Raw genomic sequence first — 19,591 nt, forward strand, 5'->3', positions numbered from 1 at the left:
CACATCCAAGACATTTGATACACAGTAGCATGTGACACACAGAGTTGTCTTACCTGTAATCCACTCTCAAGGAAGTGCATTCTTCCCTGTCAAAAGATGGACACACCTGTACTCCTTTTTTCTTATTAACTCAGGGCATGGGGGGGTTATGCAGGGTCAGTAATGGAGGTAGGACTCTAGCTCTGCACTGTTTAAGTGACTGGCCATCATTTAAGACCTTCCCCATCCATGGATATCTGCACTTCCATCTTTTAAAAATGTAAGATTTGATAATGTTGCACAAGAGGATGGTTCAATGAGACTCATGCCTGACATGACTCCAATGCAGGAGTGGCTGGTGGAGGCCGAAATCTGAGGACGGGCTCATTGTAATGCATGGAAAGGAATGAGGAATGTGGTTTGATACACATGTCTGATACCATTCCTCATTTCATTCCATGCATTACAATGAGCCTGCCCTCCGTACCTCCACCAGTCTCCCCTGCTCCAATGACCCATGTGGGTTTTTTCCCAGAGAGGTCAAGAGGCTACAGATGTTAAACCCGAGCTTCACAAATGTCAACCTAACACTTCATATCTTACTGCAGGGTATCTGCATTTTTGGTTTAGCTGAGGACAGCTGAGCCAACCGTGGTAATATGAATGGCACACTTGAAGTACCTCTTATTGTTGTCTGACTAAAAAAGCTGAAGTGCACAATACACAACAGGAAACATTGCCAAAACAGCAGAGCATGGCACAAACTCCATTGTCACCATGACATTATATCTAGGCTTACAGAGTTCCTGTTTCAAGTTATTTCCTAGTGCACATGGTCAGACTCAACAATAGCTTTATCTCACAGACATCCTGTGATTGTTGTCCCTGTTGCAGGCCAAATCAGTCACATGCTGCTGCATGTGCAGAAAACTCAGAAACTCCAGTATACTCCTAAACAGGGTCAATATAGATTCTGCAGCTGAATGGGAGGTATGAAAATGTGATGGTATTACTTCAGTTATTCATTTTTTCCAATGATAACCTTCATCATAGTGGTTAATTGCTCTCACACAGGCTCATGTAACTTAAGCAACACAAATTCTCCACACATGTCATTATCACTGCTGCTCTACCCACAGGCCTATAGCCTAATTCATATACTCTTATTGTATTGAATTGTATTGCCTGAAGAGATGCTCATGGTCATGCTCACCCTGTTCTGACATATTGCACCCTGACACTTGAATGTTCTGTCCTTACTTAACCTAGTACTTGGCTCTGTATCTCTGACAAGAGATGTTATACAGCCGGTGACCCTATGACAAAAAAATGCCTTCTGAGATCATTACCAAGACCTGGAGAAGACCCAAGAAGTCCATTTCAAGAAGACATGAAACTTCTGAAGCAATCTTCTGAAGCTCACAACATACTTCAGTCACAACATACTGCAGTTGCCGTAGCTATTTTAATGATTTGGGGGACTGTTACACTCTTGCAAAATCAAAAAGACAAAAGACAATCAAATGCTGGGAAGAAAATAATGAGAATAAAACATAATTTGAAATAATGCAAGCTGATAAGTGTCTAATGTGTCTTCTGTTTTAATAAGACTATTTTTTTTGTCATTTAAACCAAACCAACAAAAATCTCTGCACGGACTGGAGATTACGTGTGGATTGCACCATCATGATCTGTCTTTGCTGCTACTGTCAAGGGACTCGCAACAAGACAATACTATAAAGAAGAAGGGGGTGATCGCTATGTGATTAGTTCGTTTTCCACGATAAAACGACACATATTAATAAAGAGGGGCACATGTTTAATACAGTCAGCATTTATAGGATTGCATCATTGATATAGGTTGTTGTTTCATCATTATAGTAATACATAAATAAATAAACACCCCCAAATAAGGAATGGTTCAGGCGGTTGCTATGCAGTCTTGTGTAGTTTTCTTCTTCAGCAGCAGCTAGGCTAACGAAAATGGTGGGGATGATGTCCATGGTTTGAAAAATATATGCAGATTCCAGCAAAAAAAATATTCCTGAACGTAGTAACATTCATAAAAATGTCTGGAATACGGAGGGTTAACGGAAAATTCCCATCCACGAGTCCCGCTGTCAGGTAACCGATTTCAGTTCGGATTAAGGTTGCCGTGCTTATTGCTTAGCCAGAACTAGCGAGCTAGCTGGCCTGCTGAAAGGGAACGATGTGATGATTAACTTAGCGTAGCTGGCTGGCTGGTGCTGCTCTTTGATGCTGACTGGTATATGCCTAGGACAAATAATGGGTATATCTTCTAAAGATCTCGTATTTTGTAGCTTTGGTCCGAGGTTTAGATTCCCCATGCCAGGTTGGGATTCAATCAAACCCGTATTGTCGACACATTTACAATGCCGATATAGGTCACTTCAATTAGCTACTGACTGTACGTGACTGATGTTGCCTACTGTAGTTTTCTTATGATAAACCAAGCATTTTGCCTCTTTCAGCTGCTCCCGTTTGCGTCATGTTCAGTCTCTGCTCTGTGGTGATGGAGGTAAAGCCACCCCTGATGGTATCCTGTGTTCTTTAGGTAAGACTCAAAAAGACATACACACAGTGACAGCATGACTTTAAACGGTTCACAGTCAACTTGTGTCAGGTTTGAACTGATGAGGTTGTATTTTCTTTTCCTTATTTTGCAGGGATCGATAGTAGGTATAATGAGGGCTGCAGTGAGCTGGCCAACTATCTGTTCTTTGGACTATACAGAAAGAATCACCTGAATCTGGAACACATTCTTGAAGAGTTCCCTGAAGAGGTGCTGGATGGTGGGTAGCTAATGTGGTATTTGATGTTCATAAAGGCTGCTCTTAAATACTGCCAAATGAATTGGCTAAAACAAGGTTTGATCGATCTAAACAAGTGCCCTTCCTTAATTCATGAATATGATTTGTAGTGTTTTGAACTTTTGCTCATATTACATGACCCCCCTTCATTCTCATTTTCAGATGTGATTTTACTGATCAAGGCAGACAGTGTGCACCTATACTGCAACCCAGTGAACTACAGCTACCTGCTGCCCTATATCTCCCACTGGAGGAACCTTCATCTCCACTGCATGACTGAAGCAGAGGTTAGGCCTACACAAATCATGCACCTGTCACCTGTGCAGACAGAGACATAGTCAGTCACTTAGTCATATATGTTCATTAAGAATCTGTGTACAATATGTCAGCAATGACGTGACACCTTGATTTATGTAGACATGCATTAGTGGTATTTTTAATAACAGAAGGTGAAAATAACCCTAAACTAACCCTAACCCATCTGTATTCACCCTCCTGTGCAGTATGAAGATGAGGAGGCAGCTGAGGAATTCAAAATCTCCAGCTTTGTGACGATGGTGCAGGACTGCAGCCGCATAGGGGTGCCTTACAGCTCCCAGGGTAGGACGGCAGAATTGGCAACAGCTACTGTACATTTACTGTTCTTCTGTAACTAGTGATTACTGAGCATTTCCCAGTAACAGTAAATACCCTGTAACTACGGTTGATGTGTTCCTCTCATGTAATTAAGGAAACCTTTGAGTCTTGCCTACGTTGATTAGCGTAGCCGCTGTGTAATTTTAAAGTTATTACACCGCCATAACTTGATATGCCTCTGGTCTCTTTTCAGGACACTCTCAGAAGTTTGACATGTTTATGATGGAGAAATGGCCTATAATTCAGGCCTTTGCCCTTGAGGGGATTGGTGGTGGAAGTTTTTTCACGATGAAATATAAGGTACCTCCTCCAGTATTTTTATTGTTAATTGTGGAGAAAGGGTAAAAGTTCCTCTATTGTTAGGCTCACATCCATGGCAGAGTAATTTGTCAAATTCTGAACTCTACCTAATCCCTCTTTCAAAAGAATTTTACCTGAAACTGATAGTCCAGCTAAAAAGATACAAGTAGTGTTAGCCTGTAGTGTTCTGGTTTCAGCTGATTTTATCTTTGGATTCTCCTGTCATCCAGCTGATGGACATTAGTGAGAAGCTGTGGCAGATGTACACCAGACTGGACCCTGTCTCTTTGGATAATCTTCTGATGGAGGTAACAGAGCGTCTTGAATACTCTACTCTCCATTCTGTGCTTGAATGCATCACGCACCTCTTGGCTAGAGTTTGGAAAAAGAACATAGAATGAATGTATTATTTTGTACCCAGTAATCACACACTGACTGGTATGATCTCTTTTTGCAGGACCTGGTGACCTTTGAGAAGCAGTGGAGTAGCTTTTTCTCCAGCTTTGAAATAGAGAGCCACCTGTCAATCCTGGAGCTGTCTGAAGCACAGGCAGGGGAGGTAACTTAGCAACATACTCTAATATTAGTGCTAATCCTAACAATAATATTGGCTGATACCATATTTACTAATGGAGCTACAAAGCCTGTGAACTGTTACTAAGGAGTGTCCCTAGAATTTGGCCTCCAGTGTCAGCAATCTAGGCCCTTACAGTAACATGTCTCCTCTCGTATCCACAGGCATTCCGTTGTTATTACTCCCATGGCCTGCTCTCCAGCAACATCGCAGACAACAGGTATCCTGGAATATTGACCTACTTCAGGATAAACATAAATCTCAAAGCAGACCCATTCTGATGAGTCACATACCAATCAAAATAATAATTGTTTTCTAATCAGGTCTTTAACTCTGCTCTCTTGTTCCAATGCAGTAAAAGTCGCCAACCGTTTGTGCTTTTTGGAAGCCACGCCTCCATGGAGAATCTGGAGAGCTACTCCTTCAACTTCCCCTCGGAGGGCCACCAGATCCGCAACACAGGGCCCCAGGGGGCTGCAGCCAAACACATGGTGAGAGCTGGCCTACAGCGCCACCTGGCTGAGCCACAGGGAACCAACAGCTGCTCTGTTAGATTCTTTGTAGCTCTTCCTCAAGTCATGTGTATCCCTATTTCCATAGGACTACTGCGGCTCTGTGCCTCCATTGTCTTGGACGTTTCCTGAATGTTTAATGAGATGGGTTCTCTCTCCTCGTCTTTCAGATTCTGCAGTGTGTGGCCCCTCAAGGGCCTATAGCCTGCTCACGGACCTATTTCTTTGGCACCACTCATACCCCGTACCTTGGTAAACAGCTCAGTTTCATTCTTGACTCTCATTAATAACCTTTGCCTAACTATGCCTATTTTTTTTTTTTACTGCAGTTTGTGAACTCAACCTATGCTTCACTTGCAGGGAATGACAACGTGCAACAAAAGAAAACAGAACTTCTGTGAGTGCGAATAAAACATAAAGTGCTCAAATCAGATGTCTCCCTGACTGTACCATTTAGTCAGTGTCTGATGTTTTGATTTCTTGCATGTTTTTTTTTCCTTGTAGGCTTCTGTCACAGATATATTCTGCAGTCATCCAGTCAGTCTTGTCTGGAATCAAGTGCTATTCCTGCACCTCCAATGCCTCCAAGGTGATATAGAAATGACCTTTTTACATCTGTCAACGTGTGTTTGGTGTAACCATAAATGTGGATGTGCGTTTATTGAAGAATGTATTTGTTTAATTTTTTTTTTTCAAGGCAAAGGACGTAGCAGAGCAGACCTTTCAACTGGCCTTGGACTCCCTGAGCTTGACCCAGTACAGAAGTGCTCTAAGGTACCAAATTGACAATGGAATTATAGATTGAAGAGGGCCTCATCTGAATGAATTTGTAGAAAATAATCATGTTTGGTATGTAACATGCTTTTCTCCCCCTCTCTCTCTCTCTCTCAGATCTAAAAGTGTGTTCAACATTCAAGCTGTGAATAATGAGGGAAGGTGAGTACTTGCTCTTTGTGGGCTAAATCCTCATTAGTTACTTGCTCATGTAACTCAAATTTGCACACAACACTTCAAGACACTATTAAAGTCCAAATGTCATGAACTGCAGAATGTGAACGCAAGTGGAGACACTCATCACTTTTGGAGACTGTTTCGCCCCAACATTAACAAAGCTTGCCTGTGGACTGTTTCACCCCAAGGTTTACTAAGTTTGCCAGCTAAATATTTAGTGTAATTTACTTATTTATTTTACCATTAATTAATGAGCAACAGCTTTGACTCTCTGCTAGCAATCGCAATGTAATGAACTGTCTCCAAAACTGACAAGTGTCCAGTTATATTTAAAAAGAATTGTCAGTTTATGACGTATGGACCTTCATAGTGTATTGACATGAATGCATGATGCTGTGTATGCAACAGTTTGGGTTGTGGGCTCATATCTCAACTTGTAATTCAGCCATCAATGATAGCGTGATCTATCTTGTGTGATTGTCATGAAACTTTTTTTTTTTCTTTTTTTTTTTACTCCTTTTATTATTATTATTATTATTATTTATTTTTTTAAACACATTATTCTGTTTTTCTTTTAATTCCTTTCCAGAATTGTTCCACTAAGTAATGAAGAAAGCCGGTTCTTGGTGAAAACTGTAAGTGAATACTGTCCTATTCAACGTGATAATTTGCTGTTACTGCTTCTGTGACCGTCTTGGGATGAATGAAAATGAAAGAATAACAATGTGAGGGTAACATTTGCTTTGTTTCTTCCCTGCCTTCAAGGCGTCCATGGCTGTGTATGACATCCCAGATCTTCAGTGGGGCAAGGGAGACCTCGGCTCTGTGGTCTTCTCTGAGGCCTTCCTGGAGTCCAGCATAAACATTCAAGAGAAAGGTGAGAGAGGCTCTCCCTATTTCATAACCCGAGGATCATATTTATGACTCCACATTCGGTTGAGTTGCATTGTTTATTGTCTTGTAAAGCTGAGGTGTTTTCCTCCCCTGTAGATGGCAGTGTTATGTCAGACAGCTGCTACACCATCCTGACTACAGCTGTGCCTCGCTACGTCTGCTGGCTGGTACGTTGTTATTGGGGGACACCGACCTCATGTGCCTAGCAAGATGCCTTGAGATTCAGAGTCATTCTAATGGTTGGTGCCAAATATTCTAAAAAAAAAAAAACGGTTCTCTTTTTTTTAGGTGGAGTCTGATGTGAAGCACTCTGAGCAAGCCAAGCTACTACTCAAGGTCAGCTCGCCAAAATCAGCTCTTGCTTTCTGTTTTAGACATCAGAGATTGAAAAAAAAAAAAGAAGCTGACTAGTTGATTCATGTACATGCTTATGTGAGCTTATGAGCTTGTCTGTGCTTTCTCAATCACAGGAGGAGGAGAGTACTTGCTTGGGGACCCCACTGACTGTAGCAGACTCGGCGCATGTGTTCTCCGACAGCCAACTCTCCACACCTGAGGAAGGTGAGACTAAAGTGTCCCTCTCTTTTCAGTTGATGTCGACATCATATCGATCTTCTGCAAATACTGTTATGTATACTACGCTAAATATACCATGTTCGTCCTTTTAATTTTTTTTTTTTAATTCTAGGCAAAATCAGCTTCTTCTCGGAGGGAGTTCTCTTTGTCCACCCACAGTACGGCAGCATCACTCTGTCCAAAAACAACATCAGCTCGGTCAAGTTCTACGATGCCGTAGGTTTTCTCAAATCACACCGTAGGCTATAATGCCTCCGTTGAGCCACACATACAGTACAGTCGGTCTATAGTGCATGTTCTTTGTGTGTGATGTGTGCTGTCTCCTTCTGTGTGTGTGTGTCCCAGGACTCTAGTACCGTGGCTGCTCTGTTTGTGGAGTATAAGAGCGCCCTGCTCTCCCACCTGCCCTTTCCTCTCCAAAGTGCCGACCGATGCCTGGTCTTCGCCCTGCAGCCCAAGTCCAAGAGCCACATGGCTTTCTACTCAAAGGTGAGGGACGGGCTCTATAATATAATATATTAATATATATATATATATATATATATATACAATAATATATGTCATTTAGCTGATGCTTTTATCGAAAGCGAACAGTGAGTGCATACATACAGAGGGTGTTAATGTGATCATGTATGAGATGTGTTGTGGTTGCAGGTGTTGTCAGTGTGGCAGGGGTCAGATTCGGGACTCACTCTGCAGATGGTGGACAGGGAGCAGCTGACCCGGGAACAGAGGAACATGTGAGGGAGTCACTTTCTGCTCTACTCCTACCGAACCTGATCAATATGAACAAAGGTTCTGTGTTGCTATGCAATGATGGGAGGTGTGACGTTGATTTGCTGGACTGTTGATGGTGGCTGTGTTAGTTATAGTGGTGACATCTCCGTGTTTGACTATGTTCCTGCAGGCACTCCAGGCTACAGAGGCTCCATGACAGTCACGCCCCCCCAGTGGCCAAGCGCAAGGGCAGCCTGAAGGCGTCATATGCTGAAATACCAGAGCAGGACATGTTAGTTTAACTATCCTAACCTTTTACACTGTACATTGTCGGCTTTGTGTGGCTTTGGGTACTTGGGTGTTTATGTCATGGCTGCTTGTTTCTCCAGGTTCCTGCAGCACTTTGGCCTGAGTAGTGTGGGTCAAGAGCCCATCCAGAACGCCCACCTGGGGGCGCTGTTTCCCACCGCCGAGCCAAGGAACCCTGCCACAGGCCACAGTGACAAGGTAAGGACACAGCGGCAACATCATCCTCATGTGTCTTAATTAACCTCAATGCTTTTGATTGTACCGGAGATCTGAGATCTTGTACCAGAGAGCTGATCTACCTGTTTCTGTTTATAACAGGTTGTTATAACCATCATCACTGGCCTACCAGGGAGCCACAAGAACAGGCTCTGCAACTTCCTTGTACAATTGAATAGGGAGGGTGGGAGGTGAGAGAATTCATTCCAAACTAGAACCTCCTATGCGAGATATTCCTTATTTTTTGTTTTTTAGCCGCTAACCACATGTGAATGTTTGTACAGGTGGGTGGTGTACCACCAGCCTGGCCCGGACAGCTGCCATGGCTTCTCCGCGTCCCACCTCCAGCGTTACCTATCCAGCTTCCTGATGAATCAGAGAGGCCTAGGAGGCAAACCCCGGCTGATGCTGCTCACACCTGGGTAAGGCCCTCAAGCTGTCCTCTACAGATGGCTGGAAGACCGTACACGTTTCTAACTAAATGTGTCATGTCTATTGTGGATCATAGCCCCCCCCCCCCCTTTCTTGCTTATCAAATATTGGTGAGCCAGACAGACCTTCCAGTGACTGCCAGTGTCAGCAATGCTCTTTTGGTTCCAACACCCAGTGGTTTATATGATTACACTGATTCTCTTCCCTGTCTCCCTGTGCAGATACACTGATGTAGTGGATGTGGTCCAGGCCGTGCTCTCCCACCCAGACCCCGTGATCCAGGCCTGTTTCACCATTGGAGCTGTCACTGCCTGTGTGGACCCCCTCAGCTCCTTCATGGAGCACAGGTGAGACCTCTCTCCTCCAACAACCACTGACACTGAACCACTGTACCTGTGATTTACCTTAGTTTGTCGTATATACGTAACAACAAACAGCAAATCCAACAAAACCTGACTGACTACATAAAAAGTGTTCCGATGGTTTTGTGGGAGACACACACACACACACCAAGGAGACACAGATGGGCTTAGGTGTGCTGGTGTTGTTGAATCATTGAAATGCTGCAGAATGTACAGTATATCACTATGGCACTGTGGCTGTTAAACCCCATGGAGGGGCCCTCATTCTCAGAGGGGATCAGCCCCTGAGTTTAATCTCTCTCTCTCTCCTTTTGTTGTGGACTTATGATGAACCCCATTGATATTCGCCCTGTAGCAGGTGGACAGAACCAATCCAAACAATAAGGAAACACTCCAATCAGTGAGACTTAGCATGAGGAGAATTGACTTTGCTATCAGGCAACTCAGCAAACACTGTTTTTAGTTGCCTTGACTGCCAGTGTCTGTTTCAATTAGTCATATCTTAAGGATGGGAACAGCCTCTCTCATTGCAACAGGGTGTGTTCGGCCTAGCTCAAAGCCGACCGCTCAGTACCCCTGTTTGGGCCAGATGAGGCTCCCCCAGCACCGTCATCCACTCAGACCCACATGTTAGAGACAGACACACTCCTCGACGCCGCACAGTAGTCACCCATGGTCCATTCCTGACGATAGCTAAAAGCAATAACGTAGTTAGCCAAGAATAATCACAGCTAATAGGCTTGTTTACTGCTTTGACAAGCAGTGATGTGACGGCGTGCAAAGGCATGCCAGCCGTAACTGATGAGGTAGAGGTGAAGTAACATCCACGCTGTGTGTGACTGATCCCATTGTACCCTGCCTGTCCCTTAGATTCTTCTTCCCCAAGCTGGTGGAGCAATGCAGCCAAGGTAAGCTCAGTCTTTCCATACCTGCCGTCTAATTTAGCCGCAGATGAAATTGTGTTTTGTTTTTACCGGTATATGATAAACCAACACCTTTTTTGTGCTCTCACCTTCTTTGTGCTTTAGGTATCGTAAGTACCGTTGTTTTCACGGGACTGGCAGCCGAACACAAGCACCCTCTCCTGCAGCAGGTCCAGCAGCTGGTGCGCGCGGCCAACCCCAACGCGGCCTTCATACTGGCGGAGAGAGGCGCTGTCACCAGGTTAGCCAGGTCTTGTCTTCCTAGGAGACAGTTGCACAAGCATTTGAGTCAAGTCAATCGGTGGTCCTTACGGTTAGATTTGACATGCAATGGAACTCATCCCTCTGATCTGATTTCAGGAATGAGGACGTGAAGTTGATTTTGTCTGCGAGCGGCTTCTCCGAGGCTCAGATGCTGAGAGCACGCTACCTGCTCTACCCTGGCTGGTGAGACCATGTCCTCTACCTCTCTTCTATCGGGTTACCTGCTAGTGTGTCCACGTCACTGACGCCTCACCTGTCCGTACTTATGAGCCAAAGCTCATACAGTAGGCGAGAGTCTATAAGGTTCACACTGCTGTAGCAATGGTGAGCTACCTCAGTGCCGCCGCTGCTGCTGCGGCAGACACGAGTTGTGAAGACTTAAGAATAAAGTTAGGAATTTGAGCTTTTTTGTAAGCAGAGCTCACAGTGCTCAAGCACACGCTGTGCAAAAACGTGTAGGCTACAGATCATGAACGTCAAGAACTACAGCAATGATATGACACCTACAGTACTCTGTATGGAAGTTATTCATTTGTAGCCAACGATGATGCATGATACGCTGGACAAGGCCGATTAAAAAAAGTTTGGCAACTACAAATGACTCATTGGATGCGGGCAATGAGTTTTATAGATTATAGCCTACAGAATAATATGAAGAACAGCATCTCAACATGACAGCTTACTTTCACTGGTCACAGTATACCAGCCACACAACTACCAGAGATTGTCACCCAGCATCATCATAATTGCAGGCCACACACCATGGGCCATGATACTGCTGATGGCCCTACTCCCTCCCCTGTCTCTGAAGATCAGTGGAGCACACTGATCTCAGACCATTTAGCCAGTTGCTAATTAAGTTTAAAAAGGTAATGTGTTTACAGGCCAAAATACAGGAGGTAAAAGAGGCCGTAAGTTATTACAACTGCGGTTGCGCACGGTTTGTAAAGATTACTGACATTGCCAATTCGCACAGGACTAAAATTACGGAGATGCCTTGGTAATGATTACATTACCATGCCTCCCCTTGTAAAACTAATCCCGTCTGAATAGGGCTCAGATTGCTTTCATATAACACTGTCCTTCGGCTGCTTTCAAATAATAGGCTGTAATATTGTAAAATAAGCACTTTTATATTTGATAACGATAAAGACGTATCTCGATAAAGTTCAGTTTGTGTCCTGCTTCCTTGCTCCTGTTAAAATCTGATGAAGAGCAGAAGAAAACGGAGGCAGGATGCGTGAAAAGCGAGCAATTTCTCTTGCTGAGAGCTGTCCCTCACAAGCCCGTCACACACAGCAAGAAGTGATATTTTGCCTTGTTGCTGTTTTGTCAGTAACCAACATGCCTTACAGTTTGTCATCCGGACTTTCCTTTCATAACGTTTACCAAAACATTTTAAAAGTTGCCAGTTTTGTTTACTGTTGATTTGAACCGGATATACTGTGGTTCAAGCGCTGACTTCGGTTCAACGGGCCAACCATGAACCTTAAACTCTCACCTACTGAACATTTTGGCTGTTGAAGGTTGTTGACAGTTGTTGATCTCTGGCTTACGTCAGCCCCCTTACCTGAATTCCTCCAGTCTAATTGCTGCCCACTGCAGTGGAGTGGTGTCAGTTGCTTATTGCTGTAACGCCCCATAGGGCATCTTATGTTCTGACACCAGCTGCCTCCTAGCAGCCCAGTAACAAGCTCTGCCATGCAGTTGCCATGTACAGACTGGCTAAGCCCTCCCTCTGGATGCAGTCCATTTAAACACCATGCCTCACTGGTCAGCCTAATTTGGACTGCTTCTAAAGCCTCGCCTCAGATCATACACACAGGATATTTGGACAAGGGCCTGCTATTTGATGTAGTGATTCTGAGCCTAATTTAATACTGAAGAGAGAGAAAATGCTCAACACAGTGTCTGTGTGTGTGTCTGTGTGTGTGTGTGTCTGTGTGTGTCTGTGTGTGTGGTATGTTGTGTTTCAGGTGCAAGGGGAGGTACAGCTCTGGCTCTGGGTCTCTCTCCCTGACCCAGCAGTGTGTGGTGTTCAGCCGCCCCCTGGAGAGGACTCTCTTTCTCACTCGCTGCAAAGGTGAGATGGAAACGGAGCCTTCCTCCACGTGACATAAGCACAGATATGAGCTGCTGGAGTGTGATACGGATTACATAAAGGCCTTTCTCTCCATATATGGAGAGGTCTGCTGTCTCACAATGATTGTCTGCGCCGCAGTTGTCATGACATATGTTCCTCAAGCAAGGGCTCCCCATGCTGTGTCATCACTCTCTCTAACCTACTGTAATCTAATGAGTACTTCTCCTTCTCTGCCCTAGCGTTCAAGTCATCACTGAGACCAAATCCTTTCACAGGAAACGTGTACAATGTTTGGGGAAAAATCCGGTTTTCTGGTAGGAATTAAGCTTCTCCATGTTGTTGTACACATTGAAGAATACTGAAAATATGGCCGTTCTTTACTTCCCTAAAATGATTATGACAACGAAGCTGAGCTGTACTCTAGTGTTCAGAATGTAGACACACACAGGTATTTGAAATATATATTATGCCTCATGTTGTTAAGCAATACTAAATGAATGTGACTTTTCCTTGGTGAATATTTGATTTGCACTTGCGTTTCCCAGTTTTGGGAATTATTAGAGAAATGTTTGCCTTCAAGGCAAGCAACGTCGGCTGACGGTAGGAAACTTGTTTCAAGTGTCCTTTTCTTTTTTTTAGAGTTTAGCTCATAGTCCACTGGTTTGGTTTGCTCCACATAGTTTTCCCACTGTATTCATTTGAGACGTTTCTGTGCAGTTGTTGCATGGGGAGAGAGTGCAGATGTTTGATATGTGGAGTTTGTATGATTCTGATTCTGATGATGAGACTGGTCCCTTGTATCCTTTAGTGTCTTGTGGATTTAAGTTGCAGTTCTTAGCATCACACTATTTAGCATTAGCCGGTATTGTATATTGTTTATGTTCATCTCTTATATTGAGTTGTGTTACATTTGATACATTTCTTATATTGAGTTGTGTTACATTTGATGCATTTCTTACATTGAGTTGTATTACATTTGATGCATTTCTTACATTGAGTTGTGATTTATTTGATACACTTCTTCTATCGTCTTGTGATATACTTTCTGAGTCATTTCTGGATGACGTGGAAGGATATGTATGGATGACATGTATTCATTGAAACCCACCTTAGCATGCGGTAGCATTGTAAGCTGCGACATTACAGTTGGTCTTCCACACATTGGAGACCAGTCATTAGACAGAGCTGTGAAATGCTCCCTGTTCCCCCTCCAGACTCAGACAAGATTATGGAGGTGAGCTACAATGCTGTGAGTGGGAACCTGAGTATTGGACCTGAGCAGGGGACCAACCACAGCCACCAGACCCACCAGGAGCCCACCGGCTGCTTCCTGCTCTTCGATGGCATGGACCTCACTCAAGAAGGACTCAAGGACTGGCTCAGACTATGTGCCAAACAGGTAAAACACTCAATTCAGCTGACCAACAGGTGTGGCACATAAGTAGTATCCATCACGTAGAGCCGGCTGTACTGTAATGTCCACCCTGACATTGCCTTGTTTTGTGGTTTCAGAAGGAGGTGAGGAAGGCCAAGAAGACTCAGAGCACATTGTCGGCACAGGAACTCCGAGCCATCCATGTGAGCCCTCCCTCTGTCACTACATTATATGGTATTTGATCAAACACAGTGATAATAAAACTAATGGTTTATTTCTCTGCCTCTGCTCAGGTGAACAGACACCTGGACCCTCTCCCACCAGGCGTCTTCTACAATGGCCATCAATATGTCAACTTCTTTGGAGAGAAACGGAACTTTCATCCACGTATCCTTTTAGTGACGTGAGGGAGGGCACAATATGTTAATGCTGCGTCCTGAACCAGCACCAGAATTGTGTCACAACCAAACCCTTTGTTGTGTCATTTGAGTCAGCTCACACTCAGCTTGTCCGTGTTGTGCTGTATTGTGAACGATGAGCTTGTTGCTTGCCTTACATCGATCGCCGCACAGATATGGAGGAGTTTATTAAGGAGTACATCGAGGATACCAACAAAGAGATTGAGCTCTTCAACCGACAGCTGGAGCTGCATGGCCAGGCTGACCTGTTTGACCCCTAGGGGACAGTATGTCCTCTCCGTCTGTTGTCTTTATGTTAAAGGGTTTTACAGTGGGAGGGGAGGGGAGGGAGGGAGGGGGAGGGGGTCAGGTTACTGTGCCACCATACACTCCAATCAGCATCACTATTGTGTTAAAGGGAATGCTCTCCGTCCAGATGAAAGGTCCTCACCTGACCACCACTACCACATAGAAGCCCTGGCATATATGTGAAAATAGAACCTTGGAAATAAAGATAGTAAGTCTACAGACTTCAAGGGAATCCCTCCCCCTACAGCTGAGAGTCTTATGAGTTACCGTTTATTATAATTGGCCAATTAATGGTTCTATTTCTGGCTTGGCAGAGCCTCTCAATCCCAGGATGCATCAGTTCCTGGAGGGTTCCCTGGTGGGTTCTCTCAAGAAACGCTCCTCTGTTGTCACACGATCCGTGTTCCACCTGTTTGCCTGTCTGTCTGCCACAGTTTGAGAGAGAGAGAGACGCTGAACGTAGAGCTGTTAATGTCGCACAGTCTGCTGTTTAGTATATATGAATAATATGATCGGATAAACAAGAAAAGGGACACGTGCACATCCAATTTCTTCGGGTAGGTGCTAGAGTTCAAAACATAAAGTCAGACAAAAGGAAAAAGAGGATTCTGCAAACTGCAATACGTGCTCCCGAGTGTGTTAATTATAGCAACAACATTTCTGACCCTTTAGGTCCTCATCAGGTCTCCATTGGCTGGACACAACTTCAAACTGAATTTAGTGATTACAGCCGTAAAGCCATCTGTCCAAAGCAGTATTGTATAGTAGTTGGATGTTAAACTATTCTACCTTCAGCTCTGAAGCAGTCTTTGCAGTCTTAAACTTGGCAGGAGACAATTGTCTATCTAATCTCTCAAGATACAAAACATGGTCAGGTGTGGATCACTCATCTCGCCCTGGGGATTAACAATGCCATGTTGCTGCTGACGTATATCATTTCATCAGAACGCTAACAATAGAAGTGATCTCACTCTGTTGTAGCATGAATGCTCCTCTGCACTCATGTGATGTGACCACAAGTTCTCTTCAACCATGGGTGGGCCATTGGTTGGGTTAGTTGGGATTGGGATCGTAAGCGGTTTGGGTTGGAGGTATTTAAGGGAAGGGGAGGGTAAAGGTGGTTTGGGTTGAGGGTATTTGAGGGAAGGGTTGGTTGGGGTAAGGCTTGTTAGTTGTGTTGACCAGGTGAAGTTCCTCGGGGTTTGACTTCTCGTGTGTAACGTACTGTGTGATCCTGTGCTACGATAGAAGCAGTCACATCACATAGTAAGGCTGGTCGGTGTCTCTTGTTCTATGCATGTGTCCTTCTTATCCAAGAGCCTTTATGGCACTAACACAGAACGGGGTCAGCAGTGTGGATGCCAGACAGACACAAACAAGTAATTAGGAGCTGTTGTCAGATACATCATCTTTGCGTGGAATGCATTGATTATGTTTATTTGACAGAGGGAATGCGTATTTACGCAAAGAACTGTGCACATGACACTACAGCACTGCACTACTATCTGGATGTCCCATTGGTCCTCAAATACCAAGCGAGATGCAGTCAATACACTCGATGCAGATTGTAACGAGAGCTATGGGATTTTCAAGGACCAAATTGGTGATGGAGATTTGTGTCTGAACAGAAAAAGTATTCGGTTTTGAGATTCCATATACAGGTATGGATTTATAACAGTCATTCCTGAAGCCTACATAGACACTGCTGGCCCCATCTGTCCTTACAGTATAACCTAAGTGGTTGGTATTTGTCTGACCAAGCCATAGAGACAGTCCATTGGTAGATGTGCCACTGTCCTGATAGAGAATGATACATAGCCATTAAGTCTGCCTCCAATATGTATTACCCAGGCATGTTCCAGTCAGATACCCAGCAAAAGAGGGGTTTTCCTGAAGAGAGATCTCGTCACATCCCTTCAGCCCCCACGTTGCTCTCTTAACTCGTTTCACAATCCCGTACCTAACTTTATCAAACAAGTGCAATTGTACTCTGTGATTCTTTTTTAATTTTTTTAATGTATTCTATAAACCCCCAGAGAGAGAACTCTTTAAGGACTAGCTGTGAAAAAAAAACGATAACTAAATTCTCAGTCTTGGCATTAATGTTACCATTAGTTTGGCTTCTCTAGTTTTGCAAGCTATAGCTTTGAGCAACATGCTGGCCTAATCCACAGCATGTTAGGAAGAGTCTTTCTAGCGACGAGTCCTCAGCTTTAAGCAACAGTTGCTTTCGGTCTGTGCTGTCGTTATGCAATACTACAGGGACTAATCTTAGTTGACTCACAGAAAAATAGCTCCGCGACTTGATTTATAGGAGACTGAAGATGCCATAACTATGGGACTTAATTAGGAATGTTTGACGGTGTTGAAACAGAACCACTGATTGATCTACAGTGTGTAGCTGTCCTTAAAGGGTCACAGGGTTATGTAACATGTTTGTGATACTTTGCTCTAATTAGCACTAACGTTACGTAGTTGCACATACTACACTATTTGCATGTGTTAGGATGTCCTTTTGAAATATATTTATTCTGATCAAATTGCCTTTCACCAAACTGGTACAACTAAAGAGAAAATAATTACATTTATTTTACATATCTGGTGAGAAATTGAGTTACCTCGACGCAACACAAGAGTATTTTTGTAGTGCTGTGAATCGAAAATGGAAAAAATGCGAACGAGAAAATATTTTTTTTCTCGCACAAGTTAAAGACGCAAACAGATGCAGTTTTAAAGAATCAAAAAGAGAAACTGATTTGTTGCGAAACTTGAGATTTCTCTGGTCCAGCAGTGCCTTGACCACAGCTAAGAAAGAAAAACCCTGTGTTCAGGGCTCCATCCCTCTCAAACCTGAGAGGCTTGGAAGCTGAGGAACCGTCCTTAAACAGTGTTGGTGAAAGGAATCCACGGAATTGTTCTTTAAGCAATGTGTTCTAAATAGCCAGAGGGTGCAGTAGGTAATTTCTAATGGGGAAACCACTCGAGGGCTCGGAATGATTCAGGTATTAGAAATACAAACCAAAAATGTGTTTGGAACAGAAACCTCATACCTATGTGGTTAAGGTTTCGAAGCTGGATTATGCTTGTTGTCTCAGCCGGGTCCTCAAGCTCAGCGGAATAACAAGCAAGATAGTGGGCAACCGTTTGGTTTGGGTCACCCCTCCTTATTGCACAGTGGTGCCCAGAAAGCCCTCTAGAGGTTCTCCCCTGTAATCCTTACTCAACGCTCTGGCAATGCAGACTTAAGCACCCGGTTGTCTTCATTATTTATGTGGAGGCTAGCAGTTTTGTAGCTGAAGTTATAGGACAAAAACAAAGTTTGGTGTTCATTGATTTTTTTTTTTATGTGGTTAAAATCTGATGGATGGAAAATGTTCAGATCGGCGCAGATTCGTTTAGTTCTTTTCTAAGTCTTGAAGATTGGCTCCAATGTTCTAAAGGGCCAAATATTGGAATGTATGCACTTTTTTGATGAGAACTGATATTTGAATTCAATGTATTTTTATGCTTTTCGTAATTGAGAAATTATCTTACTTATAGTGGAAAAAAGGATTTTTACTCGACCAAATGTTTTTCAGGCCCAACTTAATTAGTTTGGCCATTCCGTCCTTAGGGTTTTAAGGGAATCAGAGGCTGCTCATCATAGTACTCACAGGCGGTGAGAGTCATTTACTCAGGTTTTATAGTTCTGGTTTCCACACCGGTCATAGTGGATTATACCCCGTCAAACACAACCTCAGTTGTTAGCAGTGAGTGGTTAGGTTTTTACCTATCCAACAGTACTGTACTTAAAAACAGACTGCCCATATGGCGTCATGAAAAAGTAATCTCTTCATGAAAAAGTAGTTGCTTATGGAAAGGTATTGATTTAAGCTAGAGGTCTTGTGTCATGATTGTCAAGTTTTGTTTTAGAAAAACAAGGGCTCATTTCTTCTCAAGTTGCTACCACCAATTTATTAATGATAAGGGAGAAAAATACAATCTCTAAAGATTGTCTCAAACTTGACTACAGTATATGTCAGAGGTTATAATATAACCTCTAAAAAGGAATTCAGAATAGGTGAAATCCAATTGTCATACTGAAAAAAATAATAATTCAGTAAAGTGAACTTGAAAAGTGCCAAAATATGATTTTGTTTTCAATCTTTTGTCATTGAGTGTTCACAGAAAGTATGTGAAATTCATTGAATCGCATTTGCACAAAACTACTGTAACTTTTGTTTTCTCCTGTGACTGATGCTTTTATAATCTAATTGTTGTATTTATTGCACCAAGTAATCCATTAAAAATATTTATATGGTTAATTCTCTTCGTTATTGTGCTCATTCACAAACATACTGTATTGTAGAGCTTTCCATAGGTCTAAGATTGAGAGCCTGCTTCTCGGTCCCTCTGTGATTTCAGCTGCTCTGTATCAAGCTAATTCAGAATGTATGCTCAACATAGTAGTGGATTTGACACATGGTGAGATGACATGGATTTGCTTCGTACATCCAAGCCCCCGTATCAGCCCTGTGTAGAAGGGTGTGGGACAGTTGGGAGTTAACTGTATGGTGTGAGTATGTATGGTCATGTGTTTGTATGTGTTTATTAACTGTATGTGTTATTGTATGTGTACACTATGCAGGAGGGGAATGAGGACTGAAATAGAGCTGGGAGAATGTGAGGAATCCACTCCTGTTCAACACCACACAGTCCCTCTGTAGACATCCCTTTCCTGTGTGTGTGTGTGTGTGTGTGTGTGTGTGTGTGTGTGTGTGTGTGTGTGTGTGTGTGTGTGTGTGTATACACGCCTTTCTCTTCTTGTGGTGGTGCCAAGCAGATACAATACCCCACATCGCTAACCTCTGCCACCTCCATGCCGCCAGTTTCTCCCCAGTGACTCAAAGACCTCCCGCCACACACACACACACACAGACACACGTACATACAGTATCAGTTGGTCTGTTT

At 43.5% G+C, this 19,591-nt stretch overlaps 1 protein-coding gene across 1 annotated transcript; it reads left to right on the forward strand.

The window, feature by feature from the left end:
• Positions 1-1,935: 1,935 nt before the first annotated feature.
• dnaaf9 (dynein axonemal assembly factor 9) lies at positions 1,936-18,932 on the forward strand. Its single transcript, XM_083683772.1, has 37 exons — positions 1,936-2,103; positions 2,472-2,554; positions 2,667-2,792; positions 2,973-3,097; positions 3,314-3,410; positions 3,640-3,746; positions 3,977-4,054; positions 4,204-4,305; positions 4,485-4,540; positions 4,676-4,811; positions 5,003-5,084; positions 5,193-5,229; positions 5,337-5,421; positions 5,530-5,606; positions 5,724-5,768; positions 6,373-6,418; positions 6,549-6,660; positions 6,774-6,844; positions 6,966-7,013; positions 7,148-7,238; positions 7,366-7,469; positions 7,599-7,742; positions 7,908-7,993; positions 8,161-8,262; positions 8,360-8,477; positions 8,598-8,686; positions 8,780-8,917; positions 9,149-9,274; positions 10,160-10,197; positions 10,318-10,453; positions 10,573-10,659; positions 12,453-12,559; positions 12,799-12,873; positions 13,774-13,958; positions 14,072-14,137; positions 14,228-14,321; positions 14,507-18,932. Exons 1-37 carry the CDS (start codon positions 1,997-1,999, stop codon positions 14,611-14,613), a joined length of 3,513 nt encoding a protein of 1,170 aa, XP_083539898.1. The 5' UTR covers positions 1,936-1,996; the 3' UTR covers positions 14,614-18,932.
• The last annotated feature ends 659 nt before the right edge of the window (positions 18,933-19,591 follow it).

Source organism: Argentina silus (genome assembly GCF_951799395.1).
Source record: "Argentina silus genome assembly, chromosome: 13".
Lineage (NCBI taxonomy): Eukaryota > Metazoa > Chordata > Actinopteri > Argentiniformes > Argentinidae > Argentina > Argentina silus.